Source organism: Arachis hypogaea, chromosome 18, assembly GCF_003086295.3.
Source record: "Arachis hypogaea cultivar Tifrunner chromosome 18, arahy.Tifrunner.gnm2.J5K5, whole genome shotgun sequence".
In the NCBI taxonomy this organism is placed as follows: Eukaryota; Viridiplantae; Streptophyta; class Magnoliopsida; order Fabales; family Fabaceae; genus Arachis; species Arachis hypogaea.
The window spans coordinates 24,425,013-24,441,517 of NC_092053.1; the positions used below are offsets into that span (position 1 = coordinate 24,425,013).

A 16,505-nucleotide genomic window follows, 5' to 3' on the forward strand; every position below is an offset into this window, starting at 1 on the left:
CTGCGGGCTGGCGGATCTCCTCTTTTTTTTTTTACTATTAACTATTAAATAATATATATAATTTCACAACCACATTAATAAATTTATAATGTCTAAAGGCATAAAAAATTATATTTTTTATATTCACAAACATTAAAGTCTTTGTAATTATAAATATCTAATAAATATAATTATAAACCAAATTTTCATCCAAAACATAATTATAAATATTCTCTCTAAAGCAAAATAAACATAATCCAAAATATAATTATAAATATTGTCTCCAAAATAACATAAACATAATCCAAAACACTCAATTTTCATCTTCATACTCTTGTAAGTAGGGTTGGGGAAGTGAACCTGAAATCACTCAACAAACATATCAAGGCATCGAATGGAATTAAAGTGAGTTAAATTTAGCTATTTTAAGACCTAAAAAGCATGTTTTCACACTTAAGCACAAATTTAGGGAGAATTACAAAACCATGCTATTTCATTGAATAAATGTGGGAAAAGGTGATAAAATCCCCCAAATTAAGCACAAGATAAACCACAAAATTGGGGTTTATCAAGAAGTTGGATTTTGGCAAAAAAATTACAAAAATACCCCCTTACAAAAAAACTAAACCCGGCGGGGAAGCCTACCCCGCCCCACCAAAGCCCACGGTTTAAGCGATGTGGGTTAGGCGGGCTTTTGTTCTTTAGCGGTCCCAATTTTCCATCCCAACCTACTTTTTTGGCGGGTTACGTGAGCCGACCCGACGGGTTTAGGCCTGTTTGCCATCCCTAGTCTTAACGATAACTTGGTAAATGTGAGAAGTCAAATTTTGCTCTCAGATCCTCCTCCTCCAATTGGCAAGGTGTTCTCCCTAGTTCTGCAAGAAGAAAAACAACCCACACTCACCAGTGCTCAACCAAATCAACACATGGCCTTTGCAGGAAAATAGTCACCAAAGTCCATGCCCACTCCTAATCTCAAGCAAAAGGAAAAAAAATATCGCCCTTTATAGGCTCATTGCGGTTTCTGAGGTCACACTGAAGATAAGTGTTATAAGCTACATGGTTACTCCTCCTGGCTATCTTCAGAACAAGAGCAGTGGCACTAAGAACCATGTGAATCATGTTGCTCAGCTCTCAATTCTTGTAAAGAAACTCAACAAAATGCTGCTTTTTCTCTCACTGCTACACAGTACAACCAGCTTATAGCATTAGTTCAAATACAGCAAGCACTGCAAGCAATTGAGCCAAAAATATGTGCAGGTGAAATCTTTTTCTCATCATATTTGAAACAAAAAGCAGATTCTACCTCTTGGATCATAGATTCAGGAGCTACTATACACATAACCAATTCTTATTTCCTACTTTTGAATCCCAAGCCCCTGCAAAACCATTATGTAGCCTTACCAAATCAAACAAGAATCCGTACTTTATCCATAGGAAACATAGTCATCAACCATTATCTGACCATTCATAATGTCATTTTTAACCCTTCTGAAGGTTGTAGAAGGCTTAAAGAAGGGGGGGTGAATCTATGTCCTTCTTTTACTTTAACGATGTAAGGTTTAACTTATAAACTTTCAATCTGAATCTATTTGAACTCAGCAGCGGAAAATTTATGAGACAATTTAGTTTTATCTCATGAATATCAGAAAACAGAACAGAGCAGAGAAGAGAGAAGCTGACACCATCATGTATCTTGGTTCAGTTGCCTTGTGCAATGTAACCTACATCCAGTCTCTACTACAACAGTGGTAGAATTTTCACTATAGTTAAAGTATTACATACACCAATTCCACAGGATTGATACAATCCTTTTCTTATCAAGTTCTAACCTAACTTGACTTGGCTATGCTAATACCTAACTCTTCACTCTTAGTGCTCACCCAACTAACAAAAGGGTACCTCACTGGTACAAGATACAAGACACAGAATCAACCTAAAGAAATCTAAAATCACTCTAGCCTTTTCACTCAAGTGTTTCTCTCTGCCTCTTTCCACTCTTAGGCTCTTTCAAGAACCCTCTTATTCAGCCTTTTACCTCAAGAAATTACAGAAAGATAAACATTGAAAAGAAAATTACAATATGTAAAACATGAAGGAGATTAATTCTTCAACAGCTTCTTTACTATGTGATGAACCAGATTTGCTTGCCTCTTATTTAGTTCCTCATTCTGGCGGAATGCTCCTTTAACTAGGAAGCACTGTCCAAGCTGGTGAACTTCTTCAGAGAACTCTTCTCAGAACATAAACCTCAAAAAACTTGTTCTCTCTCCTTGTCTTCAGAATGATGAACAAAATTTTCTTTTGTATCTCCTTGCATATTGTTGAGTTGCTCTCTCCTAGGTCAACTCCTTGAGTTGTGTGCTACCAACTTACCACATCATTTTTTTAGTTAATCCCTAAATTAGAAATTTAAGTCTGACTTTCTCTTACTTGACCGAAAGCCTCAGGGAAGCATTCAAGAATAGTATTTCAATGGCAATCCAATGTCTAAACCCTTGAGATACTATTTTGTCTCCAAGAAATAAATTTGACCATTGATTTACAGCAGTGGTGAACAGAGATCACTTTCTTCATTTATCTCAATTTGGAGTAGCAGAGAGTTTGAGAAGAAGAGAAGAAAATTGGATGCATGCAAAGGGAAATAAATCACCTTTAGCTTCAGACTTAGCTTGATATGGTTTGATTTTTGGTGATTAGACTTTTGCTTTTTGGATTGAGCTTTCTCTTTCTTTCTTCTTCGATGAATGGCTTAGGGATGAAGCTCTCTCTCTCTTCTCTGAGTTCTGACCGAATGAAAAAGGTGAACGTTGCTTTAGTGGAAGCAATTTGGAGGGATTGGCTTGAGAGATGAATTCGGGCTTGGGTTGGTTCTTTTCTGGTTCAGCCCATTTGAATTCCTTGTTTTGTTTTCTTTGGGCTTCCATTGTTTTGACAGTCCACCAGCAGATTCATTTTGTTTCATATTAGGTTGCTGCTATGTTTGCTTATTATGGCCTGCATCACTGAATCAGAAATAATCAACACTAATTGGGTAATTTTTTCAATAAAATAATGTTTGTCATCATCAATTAATTTAGTTAATTACTTAACTCAACACCTTCCTTTAGAATAAATTTAATTTCTATCAGTTCTTTACTAAAATTATCTAATTGCACTGTATTTTTCGTTGATATATTATTTGTCATACAGGACATGACCTTCAAGAGAGTGATTAGCAGAGGTGATGAAATTGATGACCTCTTTGTGTTAGAGTCACAACCCACTATTACCAATAATTCTTGTCACATGATTTTCTCTCCTAATGGAGATATATAGCATGCTAGATTAGGACATACTTTTGAGAAAGTCTTGAATAAACTCAGACACACTTAATCTTCTAAACCCATGAAGAATAATTACTCTAAATGTCTAGTTTGTCTTTTAGCTAAATTTAGGTGTTTATCCTTTCAATCAAATAATCATTTTTATAATTCTGTTTTTGATCTTATTCATTGTGATATTTGGGGACCCTATTGAGTTTTTACTTATAATAACATGAGATATTTTCTCATTATTGTTGATAATCATTCAAGATTCACTTGGACTTATTTTTAAAGCAAAAATCAGATGCTACTAATACTCTTATCAATTTTATTAACATAATTGAAAGTGTAACACCCCAATTATCCTAAACCTTACCTCTAGCCGTAAATCAAAGGTTAATCAAAGGTTACGACAGTCCTAAAGCTTATACATATTTATATATAGAAGGAAATAATATATTCTAGAAGCCTGATGAAGGATTGAGCTCAAAGACAGAATTACAAAAGCGTGAAACGTTCACACGAAGCTAACGCATAAGATACAAGGTATAGGTATAAGAGAATAAAATATATATAAATATAAGAATATAATAATCATAGAGAACTAGCCGCAGCTTGCGGAGTTTAAGCCGACTAGTTACAAATAGAAAGATACAGAGTTTTAGAATTAAAATAGCTTATACAACCTATCTCTCAAATAAGCCTCTAAGGCCATTAAGATAAATATACAAAAGGTGAGAGAATACTATGACAAAAGTAAAACAGAAATAAATAAGGAACGAACCATACTCCGCTCTGTCACTATATCCGCAATCTCATCGAAGTAGATTACGACCTGCATCTGAAAAACAACAACAAAGTATGAAATGAGAACCGGAGGTTCTCAGTATGGTAACAGTGCCCAATGCGGTAAGATGTAAGGCTCCGGGACGCCGAAGGCAATCCTAGAACTTCACATCAAACCGATATTCAAGCTTAGAACAAAATAAGTAAATATATAAAGAACTCAAACCATAAACCGGGTTATCTAAAATTAGAGAAATTCTAACTAATACTAATCACACCGCTGTATCCTACAGCCTTCGCCAACCTAACATCCGTGCGATCCCATTGCCACCGCCTACCTAACATCATCAGCACCAGACAATCACAATTAATGCAAACAAGTAAAACACAGATAATATTCATATACAACAAGTAGTTCAAGAAGCAGGTAGGCATGTTATACAATTAGGCAAACTCAAGTAAACAAAGCAAGCAAACATATAGAAGATGCACATGAGGAATGTCTGCGCTATTGGCTATGATATCACATATCGGTTAATGCCAAGCCCGACAAAAAATTTGGCCGACAACTCCCGGATTAGTCTCTCTATTGCGCATAAGGAGGAAAATTCTGAGGGATGAGTGCTCTACCACCTTCTCCTTTCAGAGGAAAATATTCCGAGGGAGCGTGCCCTACCACCTTCCTCTGGTTGCGAGAAATATGAATGAGAAGCCCAGCTTCGACTCTCACATCCGAACGTAGGCGGGAGACTGCCACAGCCCCTACGACGGAGAACAATGCATATCATAATCACATATTCAATCTCAAAGGCCGCTGCTCATAACACCCTTCCACTCATACTCGTCAAAACCATCATTACTTCATAAGTTCCATTCCGAACTCCTTAGTTCATCAGTTTCTTAAATTCGTTGTCAACAATCACCATATTCACCACTTTTCCTTCTCTCTCAACTAACTCGTCCTCACCACACCAAAAACCTAAACTTTCGTTTGCTAACTTATCAAAGTAAAACCCAAACTAAACCTCCTAGGACTATTCCCATGTTCCAATATCCAAAATTGAGCCCAAGAGTCTTAAAATGGTGTTACAGAAGCTTACAAGCTTGTTGGAAAAGTGAAACAGATGAAAACAAAGTTTAAGTTTGAGAAACAGGGTGTGTGCTTATGTACAGGGGTGTGCGTGCGCACGCCCAGGAAGATTTTTAAAGTGTGCGTACGCACAGGTACGAAAATTTACAAGTCTGTTCACTCGCACAAGCTATGCTAGCGCCCCTAACAGACTGACCTTCCCAACGTGTGCGTGCGCACAGAGCTGTGCGTACGCACAAGTTGTAAAAACTTCCTTGGTGTGTGTGTGCGCACAAGGCTGTGCGTACGCACATACCAGAAATCACAAAATTCTACAACTCTATAAAATTTCAGATTTTGACACCAAACTTTGAAGGATCATAACTTCCTCTACAAAAATCTAAATTTTACAAACCTTATATCAATTTAAAGAGTTTTCATTAAACTTTAATTTAAAGCACATTTTAACAAATTTTGAAAATCGAGGCTCAAGTTATGATCCGTCAAAGTTCACTAAAAAATCTATTTTTTACCAAAAACCTTAAAAACTTACTTTTACCAAAACTCTCATTTCGAAACCAAACTACTCACAATCCAAATACTACCAAATCAACACAAAATCTCATACCACTTATTCCTCAACCTCAACCATCAATAATCATTATTCTCCAACAATCAAAAATCATCACAAACAATCCTAATTCTCTCTATTCATCAATATCATTTCCACAACCCATCATCAATTATCAACCATACCCACAACTCTCAACAACATTACACATCAACAATAATCCACCAACCTTAACATAACATCAACCACAAGATTCAATATCCAAAAATCATCATCAACATACATCATCACACATCATAATCATCAATATCCTTTATTCCAAACCACCACAACATTTTACATTAATTTATTACCTTAAATTTTCATAATCCTCATTATTCACCAATATAACTAATCACCATAAATACTCATCAATACCCATAATTCCCAACAATCACCATCAACCACACTAATCCAATATAATCAACAACTACATCAATTCACATATAATTATTCATACACCAATATCATTCAATCCTATCTTAGGGTCAACTAGCCTAAGTGTCTAGAAACATTACATATTACATAAAAGAAACCGAAATCATATGTTGGCCGATTTCCAAACATACCAAACACCAAAATGAAGCCACCAAACTTGATCCAAAACCTCAACCGTACCTACTCCAACAAACATCCAAAACTCAATCTAACATCATATATATCACCAAAATGAAAACCTAAGATACACAAAACAAATAAGCACAAGGATTTAGTGAAATTTTATCTTACCCAACGAGATTAGGGGTAAAATCCAACAATTACTCGCTACTAGAGATCACCTAAATAAGCAAAATCACAAAATCTACTCAAAACCCATAACCAAAATCGCGCAGAAACTTAGGGTAGAAAACTGGGGAGTGAGCTTCGAGTTCTTACCAGAAAAACTTAAATAGAAAGGAAGAGCTCATCGAGAGCTTCGCGTGACCGCAAACGACTTGTCAATCGGAGCTCCGGATCAAAAGTTATGGCTTCCGGAAGGTGATGATGAATAGTACCACCACCTCCCCTCTCTCAATCCACGTGGCTCTCTTTGCGGAGGGTGAGAAATGAGTTCAAAGCTCATTTAATTAGCTTATATGTGTTGGACCTTGGACCCGGTTTGGGTCCGATCCAATTCGTTAGCGTTTTTGGTTCGTTTGGCCCACTTTGGGCCAAAACCTTTAAGATTAGTGCCCGGTTTTAAATTCTAAAATTATTTTTGTCCTTTCAAAACAATAAACCAATTTTCTAAATCTTATTTTTCTCAAAACACAGTACCGGACAGGCTTAAACCGGTTTGACCGGTTTGACTGCCGGTTCTTGGTCTTTCGTAGAAAATACATTTTTCTGACTCAGAAAAATTCATTGAAAACCAATTTTCACATTTATATTTTCAAATTAAAACTTCTAAATTTTGAATCCATCTCGGGCACTTAAAATTATTATTTTTATAAAAATAGTTTTACATAAAAAATTCCGGTTCTTACAAAAAGATAGTTTAGTGTCAAAGTGAAACAGGTTAGATCTGACAATGCGAAAGAGCTAGCTCTCACTGATTTTCTGCTTTCAAAAGGAATCTTACATCAGTTCTCATGTGTGGAGAGACCTGAGCAAAATTCAGTTATGGAATGCAAGCGTCAGCATTTTCTCAATGTCGCAACAACCCTCTTCTTTCAATCCAATGTGCCAACTGAGTTCTAGGGTGAAAGCATCTTGACAGCTATCTTCTTGGTAAACAGATTGTCCAGTCCACCACTACAATATTGCACTCCCTATAAACATCTCTTTCTTAAACAGCCTGACTATGAGACTTTAAGAATTTTTGGGTGTTGCTCATGCATCTACTTTAATGTCTCAGAAAATAAATTTACTCCAAGGACAGTGACAACTTTTGTTGGTTATCTTTCTGGATACAAGGACTAAAAATTGTATGACTTAAACAATAATTTTTTTTTCGAGATGTTACTTTCATGGAAGATGAGTTTTCTTTTTGTAAACTATCCCGTAGTCACTCCTCCCTCGTAGATAATTTTTTAAATGGAACAACCTAAATTTCATCCCCAATTATAGTCACCACCCCATCAGTCTTTATCACATATGAAGCTGCCCCTGATAATTTTTTGGAAGAATCCTCACCTCATATCTTTTTCCCTAATCCTGCACTTCCATTTAGACAATCCACCAGACTTACAAAACCACCATAGTATCTTAAAGATTGTCAGTGTCACCATTTTTTTTTGTCCAAGTCATATAATAGTTTTGTGGCAAACATTGCTACTATACCTGAATCATCTTTCTTTCACCAAGCTATCAAGTATCCGAAATGGAGGAAGGCCATGGATGAGGAATTGAAGGCCATGGAGTCCACCAACACTTGGACATTAGTGTCGCTACCGACAAGGAAGCATACTATTGGTTGTAGATGGGTGAATAAGGTGAAGTGTAAGACTGATGGATCAATAGAGAGATACAAGACTCGCTTTGTTGCGAAGGATTACATTCAACAAGCGGGAATCGACTATAAAAATACTTTTTTTTTCAATAGAAAAACTCACTACTGTTCAAGTGCTCTTGTCCTTGGCTTCCATTACTAATTAGTGTTTGTTTCAAATGAATCTAAATAGCAAAACTTATTACTGTTCAAGTGCACTTTTTTACAGTTTGAAGAAGTGTACATAGACTTGCCACTAAGGGTGGCAAATGGGCTAGTCTGCCCACGCTTTGTCCCGCCAAAAGCATGCCATTTGGTGCACTGGCCCGCCCTACCCTGTCTAGTGAGATGGTCTCGAATTCCTCCCCCACCCTATCTAACGGCGGGTTAGCGAGCTAATCCCTCCCATTTTTATTTTTTATTAATTTTTTTATTTTTTATTAATAAATTATTAAATATTAAAAAATATATAATTTCACAACCATTTCAATAAATTTATAATTTTTAAAGACATAAAAAAATTATAATTTCTAATTCACAAACATTAAAATCTTTATAATTCTAACTATGTAATAAACATAATCATCAACCAAGTTTTCTGAAACAAAATAATAAAAGTAGCATTGTAAAAAATAATACAAACATTGTCGAAAACATATAATTAAACATCTTCAAGTCTCTAATCAATCAAACATAAAACATAATCCAAATTATAACTTAGAACATCTTCAATTATAAAAAAAAAAAAAAGCAATGGGCCCACCGGAGAACCCCGACCCGCCGCACCGAAACCCAGCAAAGCTCGCAGATTAGGCAGTTCAGGTTAAGTGGGCTTTTTAATTATGACGGTTTTAAATTTTCAGCCCGATTCTTCTTTTTTAGTGAGTTATGCAGATCGGTCAAGCGGATTTCGACCCGTTTGCCACCCCTATTTTCCACTTGGTTATAAATGCAAGGATTTGAACATGGTATGCAGGCTGAACAGGTTGATATATGGTCTCAAACAGGCTTTACCACAAATCCACAATGATTCTACAAGTTTTCTACTACCCTGCTCAGCAACAACTTCAAATAATCAAGGAGGGATTATTCTTTGTTTACATATGGCACTGACAATTTACAAGGTCTATCTACTTGTGTATGTAGATGACATAATATTAGTAAGTCCTTCATCTGAGATGGTTCACAAGGTGCAAAAATTGCTCGAGTCACTCTTCAAATTCTTTCTTGGATTGGAGCTGGCCAAATCCTCAGAAGGCATCGTGTTAAGTAAGAAAAAAATGTGTTAAGTAAGAAAAAAATATACTCTGAAAATATTATTTGTTCACAAGATGCGAACTTCATTGATGCTAAGTCTACTTTCCTACCCATGGAAACTAGTTTGAGGATGTGTGCCTCAGATGGTGAGCTACTTCTCCTGACCCAACTGACTATAGACATATGATTGGGAGATTGATGTATCTCACAATCTCACGGCCTCCCATCACCTATACTATCTCTACCCTTCAACTAGTTTCTTTCTCGTCCTACCACCACACACCAAAATGTATTGCACCACCTTCTAAGATACTTAAAAGGCATAGCTAGTCAGAATTGCTTTTCTCAACCAAATCTAATTTGAGGCTCATGGCATATGCTGATGCAGAATGGACAGGGTGCCCTAACACAAGTAATGTGATTGGCTATTGCGTGTTTATAAGAGAATTTTTTGGTGTCTTAAAGATCTAAGAAGCAGTACACAGTTTCTAGATCCTCAATAGAATTTGAGTACAAGGTCATGGTAGCTGTGATTCACAATTTGCTATCCACATTGTTTCTAACCCCACCTTTTACGAATGGAATAAGCATATCGAGATCGATTGCTATTTTGTTCGAAAAAAAATAATAAAAAAATTTATCAAGCTCATACACGTTAGGACCTAACATTAGCTAATACACGTCTTTACTAAGTCAGTATCTATAAGGTAATTCAAGAATCTCATTTCTAAATTTGGCATGATCAATTTATACATGCCAATTGAGGGGCATATTATGCTTCATGAGTAAATTAATTAATTAGAAAAACTAATTAGAAGCTAGTTAGATAATATAGGCGGTTCATTAGAAGTATGGTTTTATTTTTTACTACTCTCTTTGCACTCAAAGCGGTTAACATATATGTACCATTAGTGAGTTGAAATTAATGAATGAAGATTGATTTCTATTTCTCTCATAGAACCTCTCCTTCACGATAATATAGGACAAATTGTCAAATATTTCAAAGTGAATATTCAAGAATTAATATTTCGGATAAAGTATATATTTTTTTAAATATATCTTGGCAGTTAAATTTTTAAAATATTTAAGATTAATTCAGCAATAATTTTACAAAAACAACTTTTAATATAAATAAATCAAATAAAATTATCATGCATTATTGCTGAATTATTTCTAATTTTTTTAAAAATTTTGCTATCAGAAATATATTTGATATAAATAAAAAATTTTAAAAATTAAATTAAAACAAATAAAACTTAAAAATATTTTAAAAATTTTAAAAAAATTCTAACAACAAAAAATATATTTTAGTCTAATATTTTTCATCTAGTTTAGTAATCTAAGCTTAATAGGAACAAGAGATTTAGTGGCAACACCTTGAATGAAATACTATTTAATCGTAAAAATTAAATTTTATTTCATAATTTTGGTTTCTATTTAATTTTTCATTCACATTTTATTATGTTTATATTTGAGAATTTTAAATCCTCCTAATCTTTTAAATGTATAAAATATAATTTTTGTCCGTAAAATTTATTAAAATTTTAGAAATATTTTTAAATTTTATTTTATTTTAATTTATCTTTAAAATTTTTAATTTGTATTAAATATATTCTAAGTAACTAAATTTTTAAGAAGCTTAGAATTAATCCTGTAACAATATTTGATAATTAGAATGAGTGACAGATCTTTGTGTTTAGCTAGTTTATATTAAAGGTTATTTTTGTGAAAGTTGTTGTTGAATTAGTTTTTGTGAGTATCAGTTCTTTTAAAGTACATCAAAGTATTTTTTTAATTGAACAAAAATAAAAAGAAAATATGAAAATAGGGACAAAGTAGTTCAAAAATAAATTGACTAGAATAAGAATAAATCGCATTGAATTTAAATAAAGCAATAAATTGCCTTCGACATGATCAAAGGACTTTGAAATTAAAAAAATAAAGTGCTGAATCTTAAAGAGAACAGAGAAAGTAAATGATGGTTGAAAAGTAAATTTGCAAAGAAAATAAAGTTTACGAAAAATATAAATGAAAATGTAAAAACAAATGGAAGGAACCCTACATAAAATTAACTCGAAGCAAACTCAGTAAGTCGCTAGAATGTGAGTTTACGTAAGTAATTTCTGAAATAAAATTCTAATTTTTGTCCCTTCAAATCTTCTCCTATTTATAAGAATTTTCAACCAATCAGATTAAAATACAATCTCCACGTACATTAATTCCTAAGTAACTATTTCCACTCCTTTTACTTGACATGAGCAACGGCCAAAAGTAACCTTCAAAACTTGAATTTTTTTATTAATCACATCGAACAGTTTGTTGATAATCTTCACGTAGGGGTGTTATCGGTTCGGTTTGGTTCGGTTTTGGACCAAAAACCAACCGAACCGATCTGTTCGGTTTTTACATAATACCAACCAATCGGTTTGCTATCTGCGCAACAACCGAACCGAACCAAACCGAACCAAAAGCGGTTTGGTTCGGTCGGTTTTTTCGGTTTTTAAATTCTAACTAATAAAAAATTAATTTTAGTAAAATGATGTTCAAAACAATCAATAAACTGAAATAATATTATATTACATTCAAATTCAACACAATTTCAACTCATTCCAACAACTAAACATAAAACAAACACATTTATTAAGTCTAAAATTTCCATTCAATGTATTACTAAACCACTTATGCGGTTCGGTTCGGTTCGGTTCGGTTTTTGCCGAGCCAACCGAAAACCGAACCGAACCGATCGGTTTACATCGGAAAAAAACCAAAAAAACCGATTTTTTTCGGTTTTTATTCGGTTATTGTAAATTTCGGTTCGGTTTTGTGATAAATTTCGGTTTGGTTCGGTAACTTACACCCCTATCTTCACGTACATTAATTCATAACTAACTGTTTCCACTCCTTTTACTTGACATGAGCAACGGGCCAGAAGTAACCTTCAAAACTTAAATTTTTTTATTAATCACATCGAACAGTTTGTTGATTAATCATGACAATATACATTCCCTGTCATAAATTTTCTCGATGTAGATCTTTCTTTTGAGAAACACGCTTCCTAAATCTCAAATCCAATCTCTTTTTAAAATTAATTATTTTCGACTAACAATAACATAACTTAGAACCTTTTTAAAAAATATATATATATATATATAAAAGCAGATAAAGCACATGATTATATTCCTGACATTTCATTAGCATGGAAATGGTGCAATGCAGAGAGAAACTCACCTAACACACTGCATTTTGGGTCAGTCTCTCACATGATCACATTCACTTCCCTTTTCATTGTTGTAAAGTGTGAAATCTTCTGTTTCATTCTGTCAAAACCATTCCCATGCTTGCTTCCTTCTCATACTTTCTCGCTTTAAGCCAAAACTACATTCCACAACATGCCAAAACCAAAATCTCTTATAGCTTTAATTTGTTTGGACGAAAGAACCTGCTAACCTTTTTTTTTTTCCTCAAATCAAATGAATCCTCTCCTTTTTTAGAATTTTCTTTTTGGCTAAATCACAGTTTTTCAATTTTATCATTTATTTTTTTCTAGTATAAATATTAATGCATTCCAAAAAAATAAAGAGTACATAATGTTCTTTATAAATTAATTTGTTACTAAAAGTAAAAAATAAAAAAAATAAATTATATTAATTAAATCATAAAGAGTAAAGTATCGTTTTTGTGTCCGACGTTTGGGTAAATCCTATTTGTGTCCCTAACGTTTAAATCGTCATATTTGTATCCCTAACGTTTGTAAAAGTGATTCAATGTTATCCTACCGCCAATTACACATCATGAACGCTTTAGCTTGAGTTTTAAAAACCTCTTCTTGAAGTTAGAATATAAATGTTTGGATAGAATCGATGATCTACTTCGAAAAATAGCTCATCAAATGTTAAAATTAATTCCTATAACATTTACATAATTCACTTTTGAATCTAAACACAAATAGTGCGTATAATATTAAAATCGACCACATCCAAGTGAGACCTAATTGAAAATGAATACATCCAAGTGAGAATAATTAGAAAATATAATATGATTTGTTAGTATAATTGATAGTAGGATAACATTGAATCACTTTTATAAACGTTAAGGATACAAATAGGACGATTTAAACGTTAGGGACACAAACAGAACTTACCCAAACGTTGGGGATAAAAACGATACTTTACTCAATCATAAATTATAAATGATCAAAAAATAGGGTCAAAGCGTCGAAAAATGATAAAAAAATGAGGTCAAAAAATACTGCCGGAAGAGAAAAAACAAGGGGCTATGAACGAAAAAAAAGCCTATACTCTTGATATCATGTTAGGAACAAGAGAGTAAAAATACAATGTAAAAAGAGTATATATAACTGCTAATAGAATTAAAGTAATAAAAACATAAAATCTTACAATTAATATACAAATATAATACTAATTGATCTAATTCGATTCTAATTATTCTCTTAACACTAAGAATGATTGATTAAAAAGCAGGAACCAACTGTATTTTGCAAGTCAGAAAGATGATTAAAAAGAAAAAGTAGATATCCTGGAACCAAATCCTTTTATTGTGTGTTGGCATCCACGTTCGCTGTGCCGACACATATTAAGTCAGTACATAATAGTTAATACTAAAGCAATAATAATCGTCGATTTCGTGTAGTTGAATGGAATGAAAATCGTGTTCCGCAGTACTCTCATGGATTCCTCATGGCTAAGGCTCAGGGTAAAAGCAGTTCATTACACTCTTATTTTCCACGTTGCGCTATATGAATGGGATTGCTCAAGCTAAGAAACCAATAATTTAATTAGTTTATTTTGACATTACAATCAAATAGCCTATACAAAGTTTACAAGCCCATCAACATGCAAACATTCTATAACGGATCTACAGATAAATGAAATAAGAACTATGACCGATACCACAGGAGGAGAATAAGAGCAGAACAAGAATAACTAACTTAAATAAGTTTAATTTTGAAGAAAGATAAATTGAGAATTGTCTCAGGTTTTGCCTTCAACCCTTGCATGAGTGAGTCCAACGCATGCATCAACAAAGTCGTCATCAATGAAATCCGTGGAAAAGACTTGAAGTCTGTCAGCATAGCCCTTGGTGAAGCACTGAGCGATGAAGAGCCTAGCATAGCCATGAATGCGGCCCGTGACGGGCTTCACACACAAAACGGGGTTATCTGCGACGGGGGTTGCAGTGTTCTCCACCCTGTAGAAAAATTTCCTGGACGAAACGGGCGGCTGCGAGCTGAGATGCTTCAAGTTGCCATCGAACTTGGTGGACGGCAAATCCGTGTTGATCCAATCATCCTTGAGAAAGCCCGCACTCCAGAAGGGGCTTCCCGGCTTGGGCTGAGGCGATTTTCTGGGCTTCCAAACACATATGATCCTCTTTGGCAACAACTCCGCGATGGTCTTCCCGAATACTGAGTCATCCTGGTGGATCAAGAACTCCCCCAGCTGCTCCTCCAGATACTTGTCGAATTCCGGGGGGTCTTCGTGGCCGAACTCCGTTCGAATCTCGAGGATGACGATTTCCGACTGAGTCTCGGACAAGAACTTCTTGACGTTGGCGATGACGACGTCGACGCTGTAAGTGAGGAGGATGCCGTGGCATATGCGGCGGTCCTCCTGGACACGGATGTCGAGGACTCTGGTGCCGCAGAGGAGTTGCTGGTAGATGGAGAGAGACTGGCACTGAGCGAAGGGGCGAGTGACGAGTGGGATGCCAATCTTGTTGGTGGCAGAGTCGTGTGTTCCTGGCCACACGATCTGGTTGATTCGAACTTTCTCTGGGTTCAGCTCTAACATCCAGTTCTTCCTGTCTTTAGGGCGATACTCACTCCCTGGGTACTCTTCCTCGCTGCTGCTCTTTAGATCTGACAATATTTTCTTCTCAGCCTTTATCGCCTTTCTTCGCTCCACCTGTTTGGACACTTGAGAACCCATCTTCAATCAAGGTCAAAACCCAGCTTAGCTTGTTATTAGTTGTTGTTCCTCATCCTCCCCTTTTATTTATTAATTGAAATTGTAATTAACGATGGAGTTGTGTTTGGTTTGGATAGGCCAGCTGATTTTATTTTTATTTAATCTTAGTTGAAGGATTTTGGTAGCGCAGTCCACCTCTCATTGGATGTTGTGTGGGGAACCTTCGCTCTCATAATTGGTATTGGTGGGGAGTCATTATACATGTAGGCTTTTAGTTGGTCCACCTATGTGGCTCTCCAAAGCTTTCTCTCATCATCTCTAATTTGTTTTGTTCTATTTTGTCTTTCATCAATTTCTTGTAGCTACTCATGACTTCAATTTGCTACCATTTACCTCTGTCGTTTACAACCTTCTCCCACATGCATATGGCATATATACAACTCCGATATCAATCTATCAAAGTCGTCGTGTGGCTAGAACTCTCTCTTCTCGTTTTGTGCTATCAAAGTCTATGTGCAATTAATTAATATTTAAATAAAACTTCCGAATATCTCCTCTATCCTCGGCGTGATTTAATAGGGAACACTTAAAGAGAGCGCATATATATATATATATTATTAGAAGTGAGGGGTAGTATCCATGTAAAAATTACATGCATGTATCCATGTAACTTTCACTTCCCACTCTACATCTTCGTTTGTTTTACACGCGCCTCTTATAACTTATATAAGAAATCTTTATTTTGCTTTATCAACGTTTCTCAAGGTAAACCTTCTCATACAACGTAAATCTCTTTCGGATTCTTCTTTATCATCATCTTCTTCTTCTTTTTCTTCTTCTTTAACCTAATTAAATTAGTTGTTCTCCTCTTTCGCGTTTTTCTTCTCTACATTATGGATCTGGATTGATTCAACGCAATTAGTTTCGTCGTTCATCTTCTTTTTCGTTTTCTTCTTTGATCTGTACTTTTGAATTGAAACAATGAATGAATCAACTTCAAATCAGTTGAATAAAAGTGATTTTATAGAATTGATTTTGGGTAGAAATAAGTTTGTATCAACATAATTTATGTTTGGCAACTCTTTACCAAAATTGATTTTGATAAAATAAATATTATTTGGATAATATTAATTAAAATCACTTTAGATAAATAATTACTTAA

The 16,505-nt window shown here is 34.7% G+C and overlaps 1 protein-coding gene across 1 annotated transcript; it reads right to left on the minus strand.

The window, feature by feature from the left end:
• Positions 1-14,192: 14,192 nt before the first annotated feature.
• Positions 14,193-15,744, minus strand: LOC112771564 (uncharacterized). The gene has a single exon (XM_025816350.3). The coding sequence runs from the start codon at positions 15,362-15,364 to the stop codon at positions 14,408-14,410; it is 957 nt and encodes a 318-aa protein (XP_025672135.1). The 5' UTR covers positions 15,365-15,744; the 3' UTR covers positions 14,193-14,407.
• Between the last annotated feature and the right edge of the window lie 761 nt (positions 15,745-16,505).